The sequence below is a fragment of the Nicotiana tabacum genome, chromosome 7 (genome assembly GCF_000715075.1).
Source record: "Nicotiana tabacum cultivar K326 chromosome 7, ASM71507v2, whole genome shotgun sequence".
Lineage (NCBI taxonomy): Eukaryota > Viridiplantae > Streptophyta > Magnoliopsida > Solanales > Solanaceae > Nicotiana > Nicotiana tabacum.
This window is the reverse complement of record NC_134086.1, coordinates 56,180,894-56,208,749: the sequence shown is the minus strand read 5'-3', so window position 1 is coordinate 56,208,749 and position 27,856 is coordinate 56,180,894. Positions and strand designations below refer to the sequence as shown.

Below are 27,856 nucleotides of genomic sequence, written 5' to 3'. Positions count from 1 at the left end.
GAGCGGTCTGGAACCGCAGAACTGGATGAGAATCTGTAGGTGCGCATGTGCAGGTGCAATCTCTTGATCACAGAAGCGGACGAGGTGAATTAAGTGAAAAACCGCACCTGCGATGGAAATTTCGCAGGTGCGGGACCGTAGATGCGGTCCAACGGTCGCAGAAGCGGAAATCGCTGGGCAGAAAAAGAGATTTCGAGGGTTTGAAATTCATATAACAAAAATTCAATTTGGAGATCGGTGGAAGGCGATTTTTTGAGGGATTTTGAAGGAGAGCTATTGGATAACTAATCCTAACTCGATTTTCATTATATTACATTAATCTATTGTTGTATTCTTCATCTAATAAGAGGATTTGAGTGAGGAAGTTGGGAAAATGGGGGAAAAGTTACCCAATCGAATTTTTGAGTTTTGAGTGGGATTTTGACATCGTATTTGGATAATTTTGGTACGAGTGATCTTGTGAGTGAATGGGTGTTCATAATTTGGGACTTTTACCCGATTTTGAGACGTGAGCTGGGGCAGGATTTTTGGACTTTTTTTATTTTCCTGCCTTATCTTTGATTTCATTAGCTAAATTAGTTGTTTGTAGTTATACTTACGTTATGCAATTGATTTGATTAGATTTAGGCCACTCGGAGTTGGATACTCATGACAAGAGCGTGATTTTGGATTGATTTGAGCTTGGTTCGAGGTAAGTGGCTTGCCTTACCTTGTGTGGGGGAACTCCCCTTAGGATTTGGTACTATTTTATATATGAGCACCGTGTATGTGAGGTGACGAGTGCGTACATAGGCTATTTGTTGAAAAACCCTGTTTCCATTAAGCAAATCTCTGTTTTTCCTTTAATTGAGCAACACTAGTATATGTAACTATCCTGTTTAGCTTAGGAAAGCATGCTTACGTGCCTTAACTGTCTTAACTACCTTAACTGTCTATCTGAACTCTATGCAGCATGTTTAGTGAAAATTATCTGTTTTCTTTGATATGAACTTAGTCTAAACTGTAGAATTTCTTACTGAAACTATTGTTTATGTTGATTGAGTAGCATATTTACATTGGGACTACGGAACGGTATTTCGGGAGATCCCCCTTATATTTGGGACTACAGGACGTTATACCGAGAGATCTCATGTACTAGATATTTACTTTGGGACTACAGAATGGTATTCCGGGAGATCCCCTTGCACATTTATGTGTGGGACTATGGGACGGTATCCCGGGAGATCCCCTGTACATTTACGTTTGGGACTACAGGACGGTATCGCAGGAGATCCCCTGTTGCTATCTTTGTGTACTGAGTTGTTGTTTTTATATGATTTCATTCTCGTAAAATGTTAGAATTTATATTTACTATGATATTTCATATTGTATTATTTTGCTATATATATTATACCAGTAGGGCCATGACTTGACCTCGTCACTACTTGACCAAGGTTAGGCTTGGCACTTACTTGGTATCGTTGTGGTATACTCATGCCCTTTCTTGCACATGTTTTTCATGTGCAGATCCAGGTACCTCTTTCCAACAACATTTTCAGTGATTCGAGACGACTATAGAGACTTTGAGGTATATCTGCCGCGTCCGCAAACCTAGGAGTCCTTATCTACTCTTCCTTAAGATTAAAGACATTTCTTGTATTTCTTCGTCAATAGTTTCTGGAGTTTAGGAGCATTATTTACTTCTGTAGCTTGTGACTCATGATATTCCAAGTTTTGGGAATGTTTATGTTCAGTTGGAGAGTGATTATTGTATATGCCGAGCGGTATCACATTTCCTTGTCTAAAATTTACTTTCAGTTGTTAGTTTTCATGTTTTGTTCCTTTATTCGCAAATGTTAGGCTTACCTAGTCGTAGAGACTAGGTGTTGTCACAACAGGTTCATGAAGGGAGAACTACGATCCTGACAAGTTGGTAATAGAGCTCTAGGTTCATAGGAATCATGAGGCACAAGTCGGTTTATTAGAGTCTCACGGATCGGTACGGAGACGTCTGTACTTATCTTCGGGAGGCTATGGAACTGTTAGGAAAAAGTTTCACTTCTTTGATTCCTTGTCGTCCGAGATTTTTGATGTCACAATTCCAAACTTCTATCTTCTATTCTCTCACAGATGGTGAGAACACGTGCTACCAGAGATGATCTAGGCACACGCGGCCCCTGCTAGATCTGCTAGAGACCGGAGCCGGGGTAGAGGCCAAGGACGTGCACATGGTGCAGCCAGAGCACCCAGGCGAGATGCTACAGAGGAGCCACCAATAGCTCTACCCGGAGCCCAGTCACCTAATATTCATACTACTACTACTCCAGCTCTCCAGGAGACCCTTGCATAGTTCATGAGCATGTACAACACTCTAGCTCAGGCAGCATTGATTTCCCTTACTGCAGCCACAACTCAGGCTGGGGGAGGAGCACAAACTCCCGCCGCCCGGACCCCAGAGTAGCGGGTTTAGGTAGATCAGATCCTAGAGGTTATACTAGTACCGCTTGTAGCCCCAGCTCAATCCAAGGGTAGTGCAGTAGTTTCAAAGGAGGAGCAGCGGAGGCTTGAGAGGTACAAGAAGTACGATCCTCCTACACTCAGTGGTCTCGCATCAGAGTGACACTGTATCCTCCGCACTATGGGCATAGCAGAGTCGAGTGGGGTTTCTTTCATTGCCTTCCAGCTTTGAGGGGCAGCCTATCAGTGGTGGCATACTTTTGAGTTGGACAGTCCGACCGAGGCAGCTTCTCTTACATGGACTCAATTCTCAGACATGTTTTTGAGAGAGTATGTCCCTCAAAGCCTCAGGAACGCATGGCGGGCGGAGTTTGAGCACTTGCGCTAGGGTACTATGACTATTTCAGAGTATGCTATCCATTTCAGTGACTTGGCTAGACATGCACCGGCCTTGGTTTTTACAATTCGAGAAAAAGTTTGCCAATTTATTAAGGGCCTCATTCCCAACATCAGGTCTAGCATGGTTCGGAAGTTAGAGATGGATATCGCCTATCAACAGGTGGTGGGTATTGCTAGGAGAGTAGAGGGCATGCTTGCTCGAGATAGGGAGGAGAGATAGGCCAAGAGATCTCGAGAGTCGGGCCATTATTCTAGTGCTCGTGCCCCAACTGTAGTTCGTCATGGTAGGAGTTATGTGAGTCGCCCCATTCATTCAGCTCTTCCAGCAGTCAGTGGTATTCCAGCTCGTCCTAGACCTCAGGAGTCTTATTATGCACCTCCAGTATCTAGTGTGCCTCCTGCATGGGGTGCTTTTAGTGGTCAGTCCAGCAGACCTGGCCCGAGCCAGTCACAACTGCCACGTCCTCCCAGAGCTTGTTTTGAGTATGGAGACACACGTCATATGGTGAGGGATTGTCCCAGGCTTAGAAGGGGTGCACCTCTACAGATTTCTCAGCCATAGTGTGCTCTACAGAGTTTATGATTACAGCACCAACTGCTACCCCACCTGCTCAGGCAGCTAAAGGTGGAGGTCGGGGCGGTAGAGGTCGCCCTAGAAGGGGAGGCTAGGCAAGATACTATGCCCTTCTTACTCGTACAGAGGTCATTGCTTCTGATTCTTTCATTACAGGTATTGTTCTGGTATGTCATAGAGATGAATCGGTTCTATTCGATCTAGGCTCCACTTATTCCTATATGTCCTCTTATTTTTCCATGTATTTCGGCGTATCTCTGGATTATTTGAGTTCCCTTATTTATATGTCTACTCCTGTCAGAGATTCTCTTGTTGTGGACCGTATTTATCAGTCGTGTTTGATTACTCTTAGTGGTTTTAAGACCAGATCCGATTTATTATTGCTCAAAATGGTAGATTTTGATGTTATCTTGGGCATGGACTGGTTGTCGCCCCATTATGCTATTCTTGATTATAACGCCAAGACCGTGACGTTGGCTATGCCAAGTTTACTGCGATATGGAGGGGTACTTTAGATTATACTCCCAGTAGAGTTATTTCATTTCTTAAATCTCAACGAATGGTTGAGAAGGGGTGTGACACATATCTAGCTTATGTGAGAGATGTCAGTATTGATACCCCTACATTTGATTCAGTCCCAGTAGTGAGGGATTATCCCTGATGTGTTTCCAGTTGATCTTTTGGGCATGCCACCTGATAGAGATGTTAATTTTGGCATTGATTTGTTGCTAGGAACTCAACCCATCTCTATTCCTCCTTATCATATGGCCCCTCCTAAGTTGAAGGAGTTGAAGGAACAGTTACAGGAATTGCTTGATAAGGGCTTTATTCGGCCCAGTGTGTCACTTTGGGCTGCTCATGTCTTGTTTGTGAAGAAAAAGGATGATTCTATGATCGCTAGTTGAACAAAGTTACAGTGAATAACTGGTATCCTATACTTCGTATTGATGACCTGTTTGATCAGTTATAGGGTGGTCGAGTGTTTTCCAAGATTGATTTGTGTTAAAGTTATCATCAGTTGAAGATTCGGGAGCCAGATATCCCGAAAACTGCTTTTAGGACTCTGTATGGTCATTACGAGTTCCTTGTTATGTCATTTGGGATAATCAATTTCCCAGCAGTACTTATGCATTTGATGCGTAGTGTATTCGGCCATATCTTGACTCGTTCGTCATTGTCTTTATTGATGACATTCTAGTGTAATCCCACAGTCGGGAAGATCATGAGCAGCACCTAAGGATAGTGCTTCAGACCTTGAAAGAAAAGAAACTATATACAAAGTTCTCAAAATGTGAGTTCTGGTTGGATTCCATGGCATTCTTGGGTCATGTGGTATCCAGCGAAGGGATCAAGGTGGATCTGAAGAAAGTGGAAGCAGACAAGCAGTGCAGAGTTGGCCCGGACCATCCTCAGCTATAGAGATCCAGAGTTTTCTCGGTTTGGCGGGTTATTACCGTCGATTTATTGAGGGATTCTCATCTACTGCAGCACCTATGACCAGGCTGACCCAGAAGGGCGCTCCATTCAGGTGAACGGAGGAGTGTGAGGAGAGCTTTCAAAATCTTAAGACAACTTTGACTACAGCCCTAGCATTGATATTGCCTATAAGTTCGAAGTCTTATACAGTCTATTGTGATGCGTTGTGAGTTGGCCTCGGTGTGGTGTTAATGCAGGACCGTAGGGTGATTGCCTACACGTCCAGACAGCTGAAGGTACATGAAAAGAATTATCTTGTCAACGACCTTGAGTTATCTACTATTGTTCATGCCTTGAAGTTTTGGAGGCACTATTTGTATGGTGTCCCTTGTGAGATCTATACTGATCACCGGAGTTTGCAACATCTGTTCAAGCTGAAGAATCTTAATTTGCATCAGAGGAGGTGGCTAGAGCTGCTTAAGGATAATGATATCACTATATGTACCACCCGGGGAAGGCCAATGTGGTGGCCGATGCTTTGACTCACCGAGCAGAAAGTTTGGGGAGTTTGGCTTATCTATCTGCAGTAGAGAGGCCCATGGCATTGGATGTTCAGGCCTTAGCCAACCAGTTTGTGTGATTGGATATTTCTGAGTCTAGTCGAGTATTGGCTTGTATGGTCTCTCGGTCTTTTCTTTATGATCGTATCAGGAGCGTCAGTATGATGACCCCTATCTGTTTGTCCTGAAGGACACGGTTCAGCACGGTAATGCTAAGGAGGTCACTATTGGGGATGATGGTGCATTGAGGATGCAGGGCAGGCTATGTGTGCCTAATGTTGATGGTTTGCATGAGTTGATTCTTCAGGAGGCTCATAGCTCGTGGTACTTTATTCATCCAGGTGCCGTAAAGATGTATCTGGACTTAAGACAGCATTAATGGTGGCATAGAATGAAGAAGGACATAGTGGGATATGTTACTCGGTGCCTAAATTTCCATCAGGTGAAGTATGAGCATCAGTGTCGAGTGGATTTCTTAAGAAGTTGGAGATTCCGGAGTGGAAATGGGAGCGGATCATTATGGATTTTGTTGTTGGACTCCCACGGACCTAGCGAAAGTTTGAAATCAGTTTAGGTAATTGTAGATAGGCTGACCAAGTCAGATCATTTCCTTCCTATGATGACTACCTATTCTTCTGAGCAGTAGGCTCGAGTTTATATCCATGAGATTTTCAGACTTCATGGCTTGCTGGTATCTATCATCTCTGACCGGGGCATGCAATTTACATCACAATTTTGGAGAGCCGTACAGCATGAGTTGGGTACTCGGGTGGAGCTGTGCACAGTATTTCACCCCCAGACGGATGGACTGTCCGAGTGCATTATTCAGATTCTTGAGGATATGCTCCATGCGTGTGTGATGGATTTTGGAGGTTGTTGGGATCAGTTCTTTCCACTTGCGAAGTTTTCCTACAACAACAGTTGCCAGTCCAGCATTTAGATGGCACTATATGAGGCTCTGTATAGTAGGCAGTGTCGGTCCTCAGTGGGTTGGTTTGAGCTGGGCGAGGCTAGATTATTGGGCACAGACTTCGTTCAGGATGCTTTGGAGAAGGTTAAGGTGTATCAGGATAGACTTCGCACATCCCAATCCAGACAGAAGAGTTATACGGACCAGAAGGTTCTCGGTGTTTCATTTATGGTTGGAGAGCGAGTCTTGCTTCGGGTTTCTCCTATGAAGAGCGTTATGAGATTCGAAAAGAGGGGCAAGTTGAGCCCAAGATTTATTGGTCCCTTTGAGGTGTTGCAGCATGTTGGGGAGATTGCTTATGAGCCTGCCTTACCTCCCAGCCTAGCAGGAGTTCATCCAGTATTTCATGTTTCAATTCTCCATAGGTATCGCGGTGATCCATCTCATGTGTTGCATTTCAGCTAAGTCCAGTTGGACAAGGATCTATCTTATATTGAGGATCCAGTGGCTATATTGGACAGGCAGATTCGAAAGCTGAGGTCAAAGAGCATTGCATTTGTGAAGGTTCAACGGCGCCCAGCCGGTCGAGGAGGTGACTTGGGAGACCGGGCAAGATATGCGCAGTCGTTATCCTCATCTTTTGGCCACATCAAACATGTCTTTATGCTCGTTTGAGGACGAATGAATGTTTTAAGAGGGGAGGATGTAACGACCCGGCCGGTCGTTTTGAGAATTAACGCCCTGATCCCCTATTAACTACTTCCCAGTTATCTTTTTCTGCTATTGTGACTTGCCGGGATGGTTCATTTTGAGTCTCGGAGTGTTTTGGGATACTTAGTCCCTAAATGAGAGCTTAAGTCTTAGAATTTGGACCGTAATCGGAATAGTGTGAAGACGGCTCCGGAATGGAGTTCCGTCAATTTTGTTAGCTTTGTTGGGTGATTTTGGGCTTAAGGGCGTGTTCGGATTGTCTTTTGGAGGTCCCTAGCTCATTTAGGCTTGAAATGGCGAAAGTTGAATTTTTGAAGTTTCGGGCCGGTAATGGAATATTTGATATCGGGGTCGGAATCCAATTATGAAAGTTGGAGTAGGTCCATAGTGTTGAATATAACTTGTGTGCAAATATTGGGGTCAATCAGACGTGGTTTGGTTGGTTCCGGCATCGGTTGTAAAATTTTGACATTTCAAGTTCATTAAGTTTGGATTAGAGGGTGATTTGTGTTTACAGCGTTGCTTGATATGATTTGAGGGCTCAACTAAGTTTGTGTAGGTTTTTAGGATTGGTTAGTATGTTTGGTTGAGGTCTCGGTGGCATCGGGTGTGTTTCGGATGCTCAACGGGTGAAAACTTTAGACTTAGAGGAATTTCAAATGTGCTGATTCCAGTGTTTTCGCACTTGCAGTATTTAATCGCAGGTGCGGGGCCACATATGCAGACGACCAAGCGTAGAAGCGGATTTTGGGAGGAATTCTGGGGTCACAGGTGCGAGGAGTGTTCTGCATCAGCGACGCCCGCAGGTACGAGTGAAGGAACGTAGGAGCAGTCTGGGACTGCAGAAGTGGACAAGAATTCGCAGGTGCGACCTTTTGATCACAGAAGCGGACGAGGTGCATTAAGTTAAAATCTGCACCTACGATGGAAATTCCGCAAATGCGGTGCTGGGATCGCAGAAGTGGAAATTGCTGGGCAGAAAAGGATATTTCGAGGGTTTGAAATTCATATCAAACAAATTCAATTTGGAGCTCGGTGGAAGGCGATTTTTTGAGAGATTTTGAAGGAGAGCTATTAAGTAACTAATTCTAACCCGATTTTAATCATATTACATTAATCTATTGTTGTATTCTTCATCTAATTAGAGGATTTGAGTGAGGAAGTTGGGAAAATGGGGGAAAAGTTCCCCAATTGAATTTCTGAGCTTTGAGTGGGATTTTGATATCGAATTTGGATAATTTTGGTACTAGTGATCTCATGAGTGAATGGGTGTTCATAATTTGTGACTTTTACTCGATTTCGAGACGTGGACCCGGGGAGGATTTTTGGGAGTTTTTCTATTTTCTTGCCTTAGATTTAATTTCATTACTAAAATCAGTTGCTTGTAGTTATACATACGTTATGCAATTGATTTGATTAGATTTGGGCCACTCGACGTTGGATACTCGTGGCAAGAGCGTGATTTCGGATTTATTTGAGCTTGGCTCGAGGTAAATGGCTTGCCTAACCTTGTGTTGAGGAACTCCCCTTAGGATTTGGTATTGTTTGATATATGAGCGCCGTGTATGTGTGGTGACGAGTGCGTACATAGGCTATTTGTTGAAAAACCCTGTTTCCATTAAGCAAATCTCTGTTTTTCCTTTAATTGAGCAACACTAGTATATGTAACTATCATGTTTAGCTTAGGAAAGCATGCTTACGTGCCTTAACTGTCTTAACTGTCTATCTGAACTCTGTGCAGCATGTTTAGTGAAAATTATCTGTTTTCTTTGATATGAACTTAGTCTAAACTGTAGAATTTCTTGCTGAAACTGTTGTTTATGTTGATTGAGTAGCATATTTACTTTGGGACTATGGAACGGTATTTCGGGAGATCCCCCTGCACGTTTATGTTTGGGACTATGGGACGGTATCCCGGGAGATCCCCTGTACTGGACATTTACTTTGGGACTACGAAACAGTATTTCAGGAGATCCCCCTACACATTTATGTTTGGGACTACGGGACGGTATCCCTGTAGATCCCCTGCACATTAACGTTTGGGACTACGGGACGGTATCCCGGGAGATCCCCTGTTGCTATCTCTGGGTACTGAGTTGTTATTTTTCTGTGATTTCATTCTCATTAAATGTTAGTATTTATCTTTACTGCGATATTTCATAATGTATTATTTTATTATATTATACCAGTAGGCCCCTGACCTGACCTCGTCACTACTCGATCGAGGTTAGGCTTGGCACTTATTGGGTACCATTGTGGTGTACTCATGCCCTTTCCTGCACATATTTTTCGTGTGCAGATCCACTTTCTAGCCACATTTCTAGTGAGGCGAGACGACTGTAGAGACTTCGAGGTATATCTGCCGCGTCCGCAGACCTAAGAGTCCTGATCTACTCTTCCTTAAGATTAAAGACTATTCTTGTATTTCCTCATCGATAGTTTCTGGAGTGTAGGAGCATTATTTACTTCTACAGCTTGTGACTCATGATATTCCGGGTTTTGGGAGCGTTTATGTTCATTTTGAGAGTGATTATTGTATATACCGAGCGGCATCGCATTTCCTTGTCTAAAATTTACTTTCAGTTGTTAGTTTTCATGTTTTGTTCCTTTATTCGCAAATGTTAGGCTTACCTAGTCTTAAAGACTAGGTGTCGTCATGACAGGTTCATGGAGGGAGAACTAGGATCATGACACTAAATGTCCTTTTTCAAAATAGAATGCCCATATAAAAAAAGGGGATAACCATAAAACAGCAAGTCATAATCAACAATATCCAAACACCCAGTTAAAACTTAACATCTTTCGAAATACAAAAATAATATATATTTTTGGTTGGGAGACCATTAGTACCGATATGCCACCGTTTACAATTCCGATTACAATTTCCAACACAGTAACCACCATGTATACGGCATGGAGTCAGATCACGACCCGATCGGCTAGGCCATATCATACGAGACATCACAATCATAGTAACAATTACAATTTCCCACACAGTCACCACCATGTGTACGATATGGCGTCCGATCGGCTAAGCCGCCTCATATGAGACATCAACCACAATCACAATTTCAATTACAAATTCCAACACAACACTACCATATGTACGGCATGACATCCGATCATGACCCGATCGGCTAGGCCGCCTCATACGAGACATCAACTACAATAACACTATTTTCTTGGCTCTTTTGACCATTCACAAAGTTCTTTATTCATGGCATGGTGCCGTATTTCATATTTCACACTTTTTTCCTTTATGTTCAACGATCACCATCAAACATCAACATGTAGAATATTTTGAAAATCATAACTCTAAGTTAATTAGTGATGAAGGCTTTAAACACATTAGATCCCTTTTCAAAGTATGGAGCTCAATGACTTGAAATCACAAAACAAGTTAAAAATCATAAGCGAGTAATACACCGTACCTTTTTAAATACTTCTCCATAAAGGGAAAATACACAATTTCAACTCTTGAGTACGTAAGAACTCAAATCACATTGGAAATATTTATAAAGAAGGGCATGGTGATTAACGATTTAAACACGACTTTAAATCCAAAAACACTAGCGACAACAATCATGGCCACGCTTTTATATCTCACTTTAGTTCTTCCACTTTCAAACATATTTATAGGTCATCAACAATAATAGAAATTTGGATCAAGGCCGTAAGTATGATTATGAACAATAGGGGTTTTAGGAACATTGAGTTACCTTTCATAATTGGGCATAACAACTTGCAATTTAAACATGATTTGAAATTATACTATCTCGACATGTTGATCACACTAGAAAACTTTCCCGACGGAGAACACAAGACGATAAGAGCATTTGATGCACATTTTTATTATATACCTTTCAACACAAACTTATTCGGAATAGTCAAATATATAAGGAATAACTCAGAACATAAGAATTAGATACTTGGGCCAACTATACTTGAAACTTACGGGGATATTATGGAATTAGATTCTGAGAGAGAAGTTTAGCCAACATACCTCGATTTAGCTTTGTTAGAGTTCCTACAATGCGCCACTACCCTTGGCAACATCAATCTATAGAAACATAGTCAAATTGGACCATCATTAGGAAGGGGTTCATAGCATTCAGCTCACTTAGGCATTTTATCAAACATTGAGTGTGCACATTTCTCTACAACCTTCATTGATGATATTTCTTTATCCAATACCCACTCTTTTCCCCACCAATTCATATTACAACCAGCATTTAATAGTTTAGGACTTCTAACAATGTATTCATGTCTTACCATCCATCCCCAACCAACCAATTCATCAAAAGAATCACTTTTCATTCTCTACAAATCCTAAAAATTCCAATTGGTAAAACTATGGCTTCCAATCACCATGCAATAAATTCTAGCTCTAAATTGCTACTCATATATTCATTATTAAGTCATGTATGCAAGTCAAAGAAGATAGAATTACCTTTGGGGGGTGAATCTTGTAAAAGTCCTCACTTGAGCCATTGGGAAGATTCCTTGAAAATCTAATGATTCCATGGTGGATTTGGTTAGTTTTAGGGTGGAATTGATGGAATGAAATACCAAACTAGTAAGGATTACTCATCTTGAAGATCGGAGGTGTTGGGGGTCTTGAGAGAGTGGAGAGGAGCTCCAAGAATCAGTCAAGAGGAGTGGGGGAAGTGAGCTGCCGAAATATTCTATATAAAGGCTTCGGGCTTAGCTTGTGCATCCTCGTGCGTCGCGCGGACATGGACCAGCTATTATTCAAGTTCGCGTGCTAGAGAAATACTTTGTTGTTTTTTTAAAATTGTTGGGGGTCATGGCTCTTTCAAACTCGCACGGGGCACGAGTTCAGACGAGCTCCCCAGTTGCATCCTTTCTATATTTCATGTTTTCCAACTTACTCTCCTTCGATACCTTGCTATGATGTATACCCCAATTCACTTCCAAATCTTCATATAAGTATGAAACCATGATTACACAATGTTAAACTCATACATAGCCATCTAGGGTACACAAGTGAAAAGTAGAGATCGCGAGGTGCTATTTAAGGCTTTAAATACTCAGCAAAACTTTATTCATTCCATCTGCCTTATTTTAGTAATTTGATCATAATTTCTTGTAGAAATATCCAAATGACAAATGGTTTGATACATTTGAAACCAGACTCAAAGGGCTATGCTTTAGGGACAAAATTCATGGAAAATATCTTTTTTTTTCTATGAGAGTAATTAACGCTAAAAGTAAGGTGTCGTGCAAATTGAGACATCCTTTCCACTTAATGCATCCACTTGTTCAACACAAATTCCTCCCACTCACAAACCTACTTAATATGTTCCAACTTACTTCAAACATATATTTTTATTTTTAAAATAATGTGGTTCTATCCCATAGGTCTGTTTTAATACTCAAAAACGTTATTCCCAAATACCGCTGGCGCACTTTAAAATCTTAAATCATTAGGAAATATTTTTTAACGGGGTCTTACATTCACAATCTTTCCTTATATCACTGCGGGAGCCTTGCATTTAGTTTTTAAAATATTTTTCCGAAATAGCATCCCGCATTTTAACCCACCTTATCACACCGGGTGACTTCTTGTAGTTCTCCTACTAGCCACGCGTATCAAACCCACCTTATCTCACCACATGCGTTTCAACCCCAAAACCTTATACCACCGCATGCGTATCAATATCACAACGTATCACAAATCACACCTTAAGTGTCCAATATCACAACTTGCCAAAGAAATGAACAATAACAATATTTTCACAATAAAGAGTCCATGGCTCAACCACAACATACACAAGAGTCTCAATAATAACAACTGAGAGTGAATAAATTAACAGAATAGTATTTCACAACTTAACACTTTGCCTCAACATGAATCACGGCCTTTATGACTAAACATCATTTTCATTAACAAGATATTCCAAGAATAACAACTTCATGTAAATAATTCACGGTTAAATAATGAATAAGGGATAGAAGAAACAATAACTTCAACTAAACATGTAGGGCAATTAACAAGTAAGAGATAAGACAAGTAGAGCATGTGAAGATTGACTAGAAATGATGACTATGACATATTAAGGTAACTCAATTAAGGCATGAAAGGAATCTATATAGCTAAAACCGATAAATTTCCACATTTAGACTGTGTACACACTCGTCACCTTGCGTACACGGCTTTCACACATCACAATTATCACAAAAAACACCAATTCTAAGGGTAATTCCCCCACACAATGTTAGACGAGACACTTTCCTCGAAACACGCTAACTCAATCCACTAGTAAGCCTTTTCCTCGATTATCTAACTCTGAACGGCTCGAATATAGACAACACAACTTCATACTATAAATATAAACTATAGAAAATTATTTCGAACAATAAATTACAATCTTTGCAAAGAAATAAAAGGTCAACTCGGGCACGCGTCTCAGAATTTGACCAAAATTATAAAATCCGAACACACAATCGATAACGAGTCCAACCATACAAGAATTAATCAAATCCAGCCTCAAACCGCCTTTCAAATCCACAAATTTTAGCCTAAGAAGTTTTCACCATTTTTCCTCAAATTTCCAACTCAAATAGACCATGCTAGCCCCATTCGCATGGCCCGCTTCTGCGATAATAGACCATGCTAGCCCCATTCGCATCTGCAACCACTCCTCTGCACTTGCAGACTCACAGATGCGGATATCTCCTCGCACCTGCTATCCTAGCTAGGCAAAGCCAGCTTTGCTTCTACGATCAGCTCCTCACTTTTACGTATCCGCACCTACAGCCAAACCCTCCGCAGGTGCGATGACATCAGAACAATAGTTGTTCAGCAATTGCACAAGTCCAAAATTATTCCGAATTCAATATGTTTCACACTCGAGGCCCCTAGGAGCCTGTCCGAATATACCAACAAGTTTTAAAACACCTAATGGACCTAATCGAGGCCAAGAATGACATCAACCAACATCGATTCTACTAATCGCAACCCAATTCAAGCCTATGAAACTATGAACTTCCGAATTCCAAAACTAATGTTGATGCATACCAAAACAACTCCAATTGACTTCAAACTTTACACACAAGTCATAAATGATATGATGGACCTACTCCAGCTTCTGGAATCTAAATCAGACCTCGATATCAATAAAGTCAACTCCCGATCAAACTTTTCAACCTTCCAAACCTTAAATTTTGTAACTTTCGTTAATTCACGCCGAAACGACCTACGGACCTCCAAATCAACATCCGAACTTGCTTCTAAGTCCAAAATCACCATATGGATCTATTGGGACCATCAAAACTCCATTCCGGACTAGTCTACTCAAAAGTCAAAGTACGATCAACTCTATCAACTTAAGCCTCCAACTTAGGGACTATGTGTCCCATTTCACTCCAGAACTCACCTGAAACCAAAACCAAATACTCTAGCAAGTTACATAATCATAATATAACATAGAGGAGGCAATAAATAGGGGATCGGGGCTAAAATACTCAAAACGGTCGGCCGGATCGTTACATCCTCCCCATTTTAAAACAAACATTTGTCCTCAAACGAGTATAGAGACATACTTGAAGTGGTGAAAAGATGAGGATAATGGCTACACATATCATGCTCGGTCTCCAAAGTTGCCTCCTCGACTAGTTGACCGAGCAATATTTTTCGACCTCAACTTTTGGACTTGCTTGTCTAAAATGGCCACCGGCTCCTCAACATTAGACAAATCCTTGTCTAACTGGACTGAGCTGAAGTCTAACATATGATACGGATCACCATGATACTTCCGGAGCATAAAGACATGGAATACTGGATGAATTGCAGCAAGACTAGGTGGCAGTGCAAGCTTTTAGGCCACCTCTCCAATCCTCTCTAAAATCTCAAAAGATTTGATATACCTAGGGCTCAACTTGCCCTTCTTCCAGAACCTCATAACACCCTTCATGGGTGAAACCCGGAGCAAGACCCGCTCCCCAAACATGAATGCAACATCACGAACCTTCCAATCCGCATAATTCTTCTGTCTAGATTGGGTTGTGCAAAGCCGATCTTGAATCAATTTAACTATTTCCAAAGCATCCTGAACCAAGTCTTTACCCAATAGCCTAGCCTCACCCGGCTCATACCAACCCATCGGACACCGATACTGCCTCCTATACAAGGCCTCATATAGAGCCATCTGAATGCTTGACTGGTAACTGTTGTTCTAGGCAAACTCTACAAGCGGCAAGAACTGATCACAAGAACCCCCAAACTCCATCACACATGCACGAAGCATATCCTCTAATATCTGAATAGTGCGCTCGGACTGTCTGTTCGTCTGAGGGTGGAATGTTATTTTCAACCCAACCCGCGTACCTAACTCACAATGTACCGCCCTCCAGAATCGCGATGCAAAATATGTACCCCAGTCAGAGATGATGGATACCGACCCGCCTTGAAGTTGGATAATTTCATGAATATAAACCTGGGCCAGCTGCTCTAAAGAATAATTAGTCACCACTGGAATGAAATGAGCCGACTTGGTCAACCTATCCATAATCACCCATACTGCATCGAACTTGCTCTGAGTCTGTGGGAGCCCAACAACAAAATCCATAGTAACCCGCTCCCATTTCCACTATGGAATCTCAAGCCTTTAAAGCAATCCACCTGGCCGCTGATGCTCATACTTCACCTATTGACAATTTAGGCACCGAGCTATATACTCCACTATGTCCTTCTTTATTCTCCTCCACCAATAGTGCTTCCTCAAGTCCTGATACATATTAGTGGCACCCGGATTAATGGAGTACCGTGAACTATGGGCTTCCTGAAGAATCAAATCATACAAACCATCTACATTGGGCACACGTAGCCTGCACTGCATACGTAACACACTGTTATCCCCAATAGTGACCTCATTGGCATCGCCGTGCTGAACCATATCCTTGAGGACAAACAGATGGGGTTTGTCATACTGACGCTCTCTAATATAATCATATAGAGAAGACCGAGAAATCACACATGCCGAAACTCGGCTCTGAAACATCCAATCTAACAAACTAGTTGGCCAAGGCCTAAATATCCAATGTTAATGGTCTCTCTACTACCGGTAGATATGCTAAATTGCCCAAGCTCTCCACCTTACGACTCAAGGCATCAGCCACCGCATTGGCCTTCCCAAGATGATACAGAATGGTAATATCATAGTCCTTAAGTAACTCTAACCATCTCCACTGATGCAATTGTCCGTCCGACTGAGGCTGAAATGTTGCACTCAACTCAAGGGACACCCCACCAAATCTTCAAGGCATGAACAATAGCTGCTAACTCAAGGTCGTGGACAAAATAGTTCTTCTCATGCACCTTTAGCTATCTAGATGCGTAGGCAATCACCCTACCATCCTACATCAACATCGCACCAAGACCAATGCGTGACATATAAATATATACAGTATAAGACCCCAAACCTATAGAAAATACTAACACTGGGGCCATAGTCAAAGCAATCTTGAGCTTTTGAAAGATCTCCTCATACTCCTCGGTCACCTGAGCGGAGCACCTTTCTGGGTCAATCTGGTCATATGTGCAGCAGCAGATGAGAAACCCTCTATGAATCGACGGTAATACCCTACCAAACAAAGAAAACCCTGGATCTCAGTAGCTGAAGATGGTCTGGGACAACTCTGCATTGCTTCAATCTTTTTCAGATCTACCTTGATCCCCTCACTCGACACTACATGACCCAAAAACACCACCGAATCAAGCCACAATTCAGACTTTGAAAATTTTGCATACAACTTCTTTTTTCTCAAGGTCTAGAGCATGGTCCTCAGGTGCTACACATGATCCTCCTAACTCCAGGAGTACACCAAGATGTCATCAATAAACACAATGACGAATGAGTCAATATAGGGCTGGAATACACTATTCATCAAGTGCATGAATGTTGCTAGGGTGTTGGTCAGTCCAAATGAAATCACAAGGAACTCATAATGACTATACCAAGTCCTAAAGGTAGTCTTCGAAATATCCGGCTCTCGAATCTTCAACTGATGATAGCCTCACCGCAATCATTCTTTGAAAACACTCTGGCACCCAGTAGCTGATCAAATAGGTCATCAATGTGTGGCAATGGATACATGTTCTTCATCGTAACCTTGTTCAACTGCTGATAATCAATACACATGCACATAGAACCATCCTTCTTCTTCACAAACAACACCGGAGCACCCCAAGGTGACACACTAGGTCGTATGAAGCCCTTCTCAAGCAACTCTTGCAACTGATCCTTTAACTCCTTCAACTCTGATGGGGCCATATGATATGGTGGAATAGAAATGGGTTGAGTGTCCGGTAACAAATCAATACCAAAATTGATATTCCTATCGGGTGGCATGCCCGGAAGATCCGTTGGAAATACATCTAGATAATCCCTTACTACTGGAACTTACTCAATGGTAGGAGTATCAATACTGACATCCTTCACAAAGGCTAGATATGTCTCACACCCCTTTTCAATCATCCGCAGTGTCTTTAGGAAAGATACCACTCTACTAGGAACATAATCCAAAGTACCCCTTCACTCCAACCATGGAAAACCTGGCATAGCCAACACCACCATCTTGGAGTGACAAACAAGAATAGCATGATAGGGTGACAATTAGTCGATGCCTAAAATAACAGTAAAATCTACCATACTAAGCAACAATAGGTTAGCTCTGGTCTCAAAACCACCAAGAACAACTAAACACGACCGATACACACGGTCAACAACAATGGAATCTCCCACAGGCGTGGAAACATAGATAGGAGAACTCAAAAAATCACGAGATATACCGAAAAATGGAGCAAAGTAAGATGATACATAGGAATAAGTAGAGCCTGGATCAAATATGGCTGATTCATCTCTATGACAAACCAGAACAATACCTGTGATGACTAAGTCGAATGCAACTGCCTCTGTCCTAGTAGGAAGAGCATAACATCTGACCCGGCCTCCCCCTTTAAGGTGACCTCTACCCGCCTGACCTCCACCTCTAGCTGGTTGTGCAGGTGGAGTGGCAACTGGTGCGGTAACCACGACCTGAGAAGCTTGAGGACCTTGTGGAATACGTAGGGCCTAAGTAGTCTTTGGAGGTGCACCTCACCTAAGTTTGGGGCAGTCCCTCACCATATGACGAGTGTCACCACACTCAAACTAAGCTCTCGGAGGACGTGGCTGCTTGAATTGGCTCGAGCCTGATTGGATGGACGGATCGCTGAAAGCACCTTGTGCAGGAGGTGAACTAGATAGTGGCGGTGTATAATGGGCAACCTGAGTCTTGGGAGTAGCCGGTATACTGATGGAACTGTTGAATGCATAGAAAGGCTCACATAGCCTCTCCCATGACGGGCTGCAACTAGGGCACATGTACTGCCATATATGCTAGAATGTCGAGGCCTCTTGGCCTCCCTCTCCTCTCTCTCCTAGGCCCACATACCCTCCAATCTACTAGCGATCTCCACTACCTGCCGGTACAGAATATCAGTCTCCAACTCTCGATCCATGTTGAATCTAATACCAGGGCTGAGCCCCTCGATAAATTAATGAACTTGCTCTCTGATAGTAGAGACTAGAGCTGGTGCATGTTAAGACAACTCGCAGAACCTAACAACATACATTGATACGATCATAGCACCCTGGCGCAACTGCTCAAACTCTACGCGTCATGCCTCACGACGGCTCTAGGAACAAACTCCCCCATGAACATCTCTGAGAATTGAGCCCAAGTGAGTGAAGCTGCCTCGACCTAGATACCCAACTCATACGCTCGCCACCACTGATAAGTCGTTCCCTTAAGCTGGAACATAGTGAAAGCAACCCTACTCGACACCACGATACCCATAGTACGGAGGATACAATGGCACTCCTTAAGAAAACCATGTGCATCTTCTGAAGCCAAACTGCTGAAAGTAGGAGGGTTTTACCTCTCGAGCCTAAGTTGTCCCCCTCAGAAGCTACTGCAACCTCGGGCTGAACTAAGACAATTGGCTGCACTGGTATGACCTCTAGACCTGGTCAACCTAGACCCGCTACTCTAGGTACAGGCTACGAAATTCTGTGCTCCTCCCCTAGCCTGAGATGTGGCAGGAGCAAATAGAATTAACCATGTCTGAGATAGAGTGCCAAACATGCTCAAAAACTGTGCGAAAATCTCCTGAAGTGTAGGGGTAGTATTAAGCATCGCGGGTGCCTACTCTCCAATTGGAGCTATTGGTGGTTTCTCTGTAGCAGCTCGAGCAGGTGCTCTGGCTGCACCACATGTCCTTCATCGACCTCTCGTGGCTCTAGCAGGGGACGTAGGTGTCTAATCATCAGATCCATCTATGTGTGTCCTCACCATCAGTGAAAGAATAGAAAGACAAAGATTTAGAATTTCTAAGTCAACAAATTCGCATGATAAGGAATCAAAAAATTGAAACTTTTCCTAACAGTTCCACAGCCTCCCGAAGATAAGTACAGACGTCTCTATACCGATCCACAAGACTCTACTAAAACTCCTTGTGACTCATAATACCTATGAACCTAGAGCTCTGATACCAACTTGTCACGATCCCAATTTCCCTCCGTAGGATGTCGTGATGGAACCTAGTCTCTAAGACTAGGTAAGCCTAACAAAACATGCGAAATAACTGAAATAATAATTAAAGACTCAAAACTCAGCAACTATATAAAATTAACTCTGCAACTCAGCATATGCAACTTACAAGACCCGGCGAATACAAGTCACAAGCTCAAAATAGTAGTATTGCATAATACTATACATCAATGTCTATAAAACAATAAGGAAAATAGAATAGTCTAGGTAGAGAGGGACTCTGAGGACAAGGTCTATCACGGTCTGCGGATGCCAGCATGAATGTTGAGGAATAGTATTTCACAACTTAACACTTTGCCTCAACATGAATCACGGCCTTTATGACTAAATACAAGTTTCATCAACAAGATATTCCAAGAATAACAACTTCATGTAAAGAATTCAGGGTTAAATAATGAATAAGGGATAAAGGAAACAACAACAACTTCAACTGAACATGTAGGGCAATTAACAAGAAAGATATAAAACAAGTAGAGCATGTGATGATAGGCTAGAAATAATGACTATAACATATTAAGGTAACTCAATTAAGTCATGAAAGGAATCTATATAGCTAAAACTGGTAAATTTCCACATTTAGCCTATGTACACACTCGTTACCTTGCGTACATGTCTTTCACACATCAAAATTATCAAAAACAACACCAATCCTAAGGGGTAATTCCCCCATACAAAGTTAAGCGAGACACTTACCTCGAAACACGCAAACGCAATCCATTAGTAGGCCTTTCCCTCGATTATCCAACTCCGAACGGCTCGAATCAAGTAAAAACAACTTCATACTATAAATATAAACTATAGGAAACTATTTCGAACAATAAAATTACGATCTTTGCAAAGAAATAAAAAGTCAACTCAAAAGTCAATCCGGGCTCGTGTCTTGAAACCCGACCAAAATTACAAAATCCGAACAGTCAATCAATAACGAGTCCAACCATACATGAATTACTTAAATCCGACCTCAAATCGCCTTTCAAATCACTAAATTTTAGCCTAAGAATTTTTCTCAAATTTTCAACTCAAATCACTAATTAAATGATGAAATTAACAATAGATTCGTGTAATTTAACCAAAACCGAATTAGGATTTCTTACCCCAATATTTTCTTGGAAAACCTCCTAAAATATTGCCACAAACCGAGCTCTCTAGGTCCAAAAATAATTTATGAAATCAAACCCTCAAAATTAGGCTTTTTTGCCAAGCGATTTGGCTTTTGCGGCCCTTTAGTCGCTTATGCGATGCCGCACTTGCTGAAAACCATCGCAGGTGCGGTTTACTCTTAGGCCATGACTTTCCGCTTCTGCGGACCACATGCGCATCTGCACATCTGCTTCTGCGGACTAAAACACACTTCTGCGCACTCACTCATGCGGGCAAGGCCCGCTTCTACGACAATAGACCAAGCTAGCCCATCCGTATCTGGGACCACTCTCTGTACAATGTGGACTCGCAGATGCGGATATCTACTCTTACCTGCGATCCTAGATGGGCAAATCTAGCTTCACTTCATCAATCAGATCCTCGCTTTTGTGTTTCCGCAGTTGGGATGACACCAGAACAACAGTGGTGTTCAACAATTGTACAAGTCCAAAATTGTACCGAATTCAATCCGTTTCACATCCGGAGCCCCCGGGACCCCGTTTAAGTATACCAACAAGTTTAAAATACCTAACGGACCTACTCGAGGCCAAGAATCATATCAAACAATATCGATTCTACAAATTGCAACTCAATTCATGGCTATGAAACTATGAACTTCCGAATTTCAAAACTAATGTCGATTCATACCAAAACAACTCCGATTGGCTTCAAACTTTGCACACAAGTCATAAATGACATGATGAACCTATTTCAACTTTCAGAATCTGACCTCGATATAATAAAGTCAACTCCCGGTCAAACTTTCCAACCTTTCAAACCTTAAATTTTTTAACTTTCGCCAATTCACGCTGAAACGACCTACGGGCCTCCAAATCAACATTCAGACACGCTCCTAAGTCCAAAATCATCATACAGAGCTATCGGGGCCATCAAAACTCTATTTCAGAGTCGTCTACTTAAAAGTCACACTACGGTCAACTCTATCAAGGACTATGTGTCCCATTTCACTCCGAAACTCACCCAAAATCAAAACCAGACACCCCGGCAGGTTACGTAACCACAATATAACATAGAGGAGGCAATAAATAGGAGATCGGGGCTAAAATATGAAAAACTACCGGTCCAGACGTTACATGTGGTTCTTTACAAACTTGTTTGTAGTTTATGATCCTATCTCTTTTTTATACATGAGAGATTTACTTTTACACATTAGATATATCTCTTTTTCACATAAAAGATCTAAAAAGGACATTTTTCTAATTTTATATTATAAATGGCCATGAAGGCCCATTTCCTCATAAGGTTTACAAAGAGCATATTGTTATAAAAATAGATGTTGTTGTTAAAGGTAAAAAGTTGTAATAAATATAAAATAAAAATTAGATCCGAAAAATACTTGATTTTTTAATAAAATCTATTATAAAGAGGTTTAACTGTAGCTAATAATTCACTGAGTTAATTATGTAAAAAGAATATTCTGAGTTTTGAAAAAACACTTTAGGCATTCAGATTTCAAGTCTAAAAGACAAATGCATTTATTGATTCTGATTTATTTTTTTTTGGGAGGGTGGAGGGTGAGGGAAGATTTCTAAAAAATTGTCATGTTTTACATGTGTTTTCTCATATAGAAAACATAGACTCTTTCTTACCATGAACATAATTTATTCCTTTTTCAAATTTTGCCAAACGTATCAAAAATTATCATGTTTTACATATGTTTTCTCAAATAGAAAACGTAGACTCTTTCTTACCATGAACATAATTTATTCCTTTTTCAAATTTTGCCAAACGTATCATTATGTGCGTGTCTCCTTTAGTTGTCTGAGGGGATCGGGTCGAACCAATGTCCGAATGAATAGGGGCTCTCAATGGGCCTGGGCCTAAGGGTCTGGGGGGGGACCCTTTTACCCGACAAACCTTTTGAATTTTTTTGTTCATATACAATATTTAAAACGTATTTATCAAAATTTGTCAAACCAGTAAAACAAGATCAGAAATTGAGGTTCATCAATGGAGGTTGGAGGTTTTCTAGAGAGTTCTTCATTGTAGAAACATAAAGAGAGAGATGATGAAAGAATAACTGGCCAGGCTTTCACACTTTTGGCCTCATTGTATTTATAATATGTCCATACAATGTAAAGAATGGCTAACTACTAAAATAACCACTATGCTATGTTGACAAAGAATAAAGGCTAACTAGTACAAAAGACTACAAAAGGCTAAGCATAAAATAAATATGTGGGCCAACTTAAGTATGCTACTTTGGGCTTGAAGTAGTGCAAGCTGGAGGGCCAACAAAATTGTCAAGTTGGAGGGGGAAACAACCTTCAACTTGACAAGAAAGGAGTGATAGAGGACACCAGTTAGAGGCTTGGTGAAGACATCTGCCAGCTGCTCAGAGGTAGGAACATGTGACAGCTGGATGAACCCTTCAGTCAACTTACTCCAGATGAAGTGACAGTCCACTTCAATATGTTTAGTGCGCTCGTGGAAGACAGGATTTTTGGCAATGTGAATGGCTGCCATATTATCACAAAAAATAGAAATAGGGAAGGAAACATCAATAGTAAGATCATGCAACAACCTAGACAGCCAAACCAATTCAGCAACAGTCTTACTAACAACCCTATAATCAGCTTCAGCAGAAGAAAGAGAAATCACAGGCTGTTTCTTTGATTTCTAGCCAACAAGGCTATCACCCAAGAAAATACAAAAACCATAAACAGATTTGCGAGTGTCAGGGCAAGCAGCCCAATCACTGTCAGAATAAGCCTTGATAGAGAAATCAGTAGAGTTAGAGTAAAAAAGGCCAAGGTTAGGAGTACCCTTGAGGTACCTTAGCAAATGAAGAGCAGCAATCATGTGAGGAATCCTGGGAGTCTACATAAAGTGGCTCAGATGTTAAACACTAAAGCAAATATCAGGCCGGGTGTGAGTCAAGAACAATAGCTTCCCCACAAGGCTTCTGCACTTCTCAGGACAAGGAAGGAGATCCCCAACATCAGCCTTAAGCTTCTGATTCAAATCCAATGGGCTAACAACATAATAAACATGCATGCAATCATACTCTTTAAGTAAATCAAAAGTGAACTTCCTCTGATTCAATACAACTCCATCAGGTAAGGCATTGACCTCAATACCCAAAAAATAATAAAGAGAGCCCAAGTCTTTTATCTTAAACTCAGAATCTAGTTAGTATTTCAAAGCTGAAATCTCATGTAAATCATCACCAGTAAGGATAATATCATCAACATAAACAGCTAGGATGACAAGATGACCTGGGGACCCTTTGATAAAAAGAGAGTAATCATTGAGTGAATGATGAAAACCTTTAGAATATAAAGCTTGAGACAATTTGGCATACCATTGCTTCGAAGCTTGTCGAAGACCATAAAGAGACTTTTTCAACTTGAAGAAGAAGAAGAAGAAGAAGAAGAAGAAGAAGAAGAAGAAGAAGAAGAAGAAGAAGAAGAAGAAGAAGAAGAAGAAGAAGAAGAAGAAGAAGAAGAAGAAGAAGAAGAAGAAGAAGAAGAAGAAGAAGATGATGATGATGATGATGATGATGATGAACAACTTGAAGATGGTGTAGATGGATTGGAAAGTGAAACACATGCAGCAGTTAGCATCAAGCTGAAATAAAGACCAATTCTTCTTAATAGCAACAACAATCAAACACTTGACAATAGACATCTTCACTACAGGAGAGAATGTCTCATTGAAATCCACCCCCTCAACCTGAGTGTCCCCTCTAATAACAAGTCTAGCCTTGTATCTTTGTACTTCATCATTACCTTTGTATTTTAATTTTATAAATCCACTTGTAGCCAATAGGCTTCTTACCTCGGGGTAAATCAATTATATCCCAAGTGTTATTAGCTTTTATGGCTTCAAACTCTTTTCTCATAGCATCCTGCCAAGCTGGAATAAGGGCTGCCTGAGAATAAGTATATGGCTCAAATTCTACAGGTTGGACAGCAGAACAGCAAAGGGAATTAGGTAGTTTATAAAGATAGTTCTTTAGATAAGAGGGATGAGCATGTGTTATGGTAGATTTTCTTAGTGGTGCAACAGATGTGGCAGGAGAAGAAGTAGATGGAATAGAGTCAAATAGAGCATCAGTAATGTGAGGAGAAGGTGAGACATCAGAAGGTGAAGGTGATGGTGAAGCATCAGAAGGTCAATGGTGGTTGTCAGACGCATTAGGAAATGATGGATCATCAGAAGGGAAAGGAACTGAAAGAGGACTAGAAGAAGTGGTAGCATCAGGAGGCATGGGAACTGGCGATGAGGTGGTTGACAATGGGGACTTTGACACAACTGGAAGGGAAAAATCTGAGGAGAAAGGGAAGAGTTATTCATTAAAAATGACATCTCTAGACAAAACACTATTTTGACTAAAGGTTATACAACTTATAACCTTTCTTTGCAAAAGGGTAGCCAAGAAAGACACATGGAATAGCTCTAGGTTTCAGTTTGTCTCTCTGAGGAATGGGAATAGTAACAAAACATAGGCAGCTAAAAGTTCTTAGGTGTGAATAGCTAGGTGTCTTGCCAGACAACAATTCATAAGGTGATTTATTTTGTAGTAGTCTAGAGAGGAGTCTATTAATGATATATGTGGTTGTGAGAAGGCAATCTCCCCAAAACCTGATTGGTACTTTGGATTGGAAAAGCAAAGCCCTGGAAGCTTCTAGGAGGGTTCTATGTTTCCTCTCCACTACATCATTTTGTTGAGGTGTGTGTGGACAACTAGTTTGATGAATGATTCCATTTTCAGAAAAGAAGGAAACTGCAGCATTGCTATTTCCTAATTCTAGAGCATTATCAGATCTTATGCTTTGGATGGTGACATGAAATTTAGTTTGAACCATCAACACAAAAGCCTTCAGGAGAGGAAAGGCATTACTTTTGGACCTCATTAGATGAGTCCAAGTGCATCTAGAGAAATCATCAACAATGGTAAGAAAATATTTGGAGCCTAAATATGTAGAAGTGTGATATGGTCCCCAAGTGTCACCATGAATAAGTTGAAAGGGCTTAGAACTATGAATAGAACTATCAAGAAATGGCAATCTAGTTTGTCTAGCCATGGGACAAATAGAACATGGAAAAGACTGTGTAGAAGAAATATTAGAGGAAATTTCAGAAATACTTTTCATCTTAATAAAAGGAACATGTGCAAGTCTATTATGCCAAACAATGTCCATCTTATTCATAGCAGCTTTATTACAAGAGGGAGAAACAGTGTTTACAATACAAGGAAGATGGTTAGAAACAGATGAAGATGACAAGCTGCTGCAAGCATTTGACATAGTAACTTGAGGTTGAGAAGGTTTTTCCCACACAAATTTATACAGCCCACTGTCCAGTTTACCAAGATCCAGAGGTTTCTTCAGAGAAGTGCCCTGTATGAGACATGAAAGTCTAGTAAACTAAACTATACAATCAAATTGATCTGTGAGTTTGTGTACAGAGATGAGATTGCGCTTAAAAGAAGGTAGGTAAAGGACATTGTGAAGAATTATAGATTCAGACAAAACAAAGGAACCTGTGCAAGTAACTTTTACTTTATAACCATTTGGAAGGGACACTAGAAAAGGAATAGGTAAAGGTATGATATTAATGAGATATTCTTTATTAGCAGTCATATGGTCAGAAGCACCAGAGTTAACTATCCAAGTTAAGGAATCAGATTGGTTTAACAAAGTAGAGTTGAAACTATATACTACATTCTTAGGCAATAGAGTACAGCAAAATTGGCAGAACTCATGATATTGAGTTGAGGACCAGGATCAGAGAAATGAGATTGTTGCAAAAGAGAGAGAGCAGTTGAGAGTATTGCTACTTTGTCAGCCCAGGCACCACATAAGCATTTTCAGCAACAGGCACAATAGAAGTCTGATTGGAAGAGGTGCACTCAGAAGCAGAGAATTCAGAATCTGTCACCATATTAGCAGCTGCCTTTCTACCTTTAGTAAACTTGAAGTTAGTAGGAAAGCCATGAAGCTTGTAACACTTATCAATTAAGTGTTCAGGCTTCTTGCAATACTTGCAGAAGAGATTAGAGGTCCTGGACTGATTATCAAAATTCACTCTTTGAGTAAACTGTCTCTGCTGCCCCTGAAATTGCATATTCAGCTGAGGTTGAGTAGTTTTATTAAGGAAATTCACATTAAAGGAGGTTGCTTCAGGGGTAAATTGAGAAGGCGGGTTGACTTGTCTTTGCTTTTCATCTTGAAGAAGAATGTTATAGACATTAGGGATGGCAGAGGTTGCATCATCAACAGATTACTTCTCACACCAACATAAACCTCATTCAATCCCATGAGGAACTGATGGACCTTGTCCTCTTCTTTCTCCTTTTGGAGACCCTCTTTAGCAGCACAATTGCAAGAATTTGCATGACTACTGCATATTATTCCTAATTCATCCCAGATTCTCTTAAGTTTTGTAAAATATAAAGCAATATCAAGGGATCCCTGATAGGTAGAGGCAAGTTCCCTTTTTAGTTCAAAAACTTTAGTCCCATTTACACTACCATACCTATTATTTAATTGTTTTCATATACTTTCGGTTGTCTCAGAGTATTGAACACTTTCAGCTATATCCAGTGATAATGAACTTGTTAACCAAGATATCACCATATTATTACAACGGTTCCATTGTTTATAATCAGGGGACGTTGCAGCAGGTTTAGGGCACGAACCATCTATAAATGTTATTTTGTTCCTAGCAGACAATGACATTATCATACTACGCTTCCAACCTCCAAATCCACTCCCCGGAAATGGTACAGGAACCAGGGACACACTAGGCACATTAGATGATATAAGAAATAGAGGGGATGTAGGGTCAGGAGTATACGCAGAAGAGGAAGTAGAACCAGTCATGGTTAGAACAACTAAATCACCAACAAATACTGTAGACTGAAATCAAAATCCAACACATACAAAAGAGAGATACAAATACCCTTCTTCGTAACCTAAAGAAGTAAGACCTCGATATAGTAAAATAGCTTCAGCGAACCAATGAAAATAGAGGAAACCCTAGCTCCGAAAAATCAAGGAAAACTTTAGCTCGAACAAAACTCAAATTCCAGCGACCACACCGCAGAGATTCAGTATGATCTACCGT

At 41.1% G+C, this 27,856-nt stretch overlaps 1 protein-coding gene across 1 annotated transcript in view; it reads right to left on the bottom strand.

Moving 5' to 3' along the window:
- Positions 1-27,612, bottom strand: part of LOC142162099 (uncharacterized) — a 64,436-nt gene extending 36,824 nt beyond the window's left edge. The window contains exons 1-11 of the mRNA XM_075218409.1: positions 27,291-27,612; positions 27,015-27,143; positions 26,585-26,955; positions 25,381-26,127; positions 25,140-25,203; positions 24,957-25,054; positions 24,563-24,656; positions 23,953-24,009; positions 23,723-23,910; positions 23,440-23,602; positions 22,984-23,358 (exon numbers count right to left, since the gene is read on the bottom strand). Coding sequence (XP_075074510.1) covers positions 22,984-23,358; positions 23,440-23,602; positions 23,723-23,910; positions 23,953-24,009; positions 24,563-24,656; positions 24,957-25,054; positions 25,140-25,203; positions 25,381-26,127; positions 26,585-26,955; positions 27,015-27,143; positions 27,291-27,612 — 2,608 coding nt within the window. The remainder of the gene's footprint in view (positions 1-22,983; positions 23,359-23,439; positions 23,603-23,722; positions 23,911-23,952; positions 24,010-24,562; positions 24,657-24,956; positions 25,055-25,139; positions 25,204-25,380; positions 26,128-26,584; positions 26,956-27,014; positions 27,144-27,290) is intronic.
- Between the last annotated feature and the right edge of the window lie 244 nt (positions 27,613-27,856).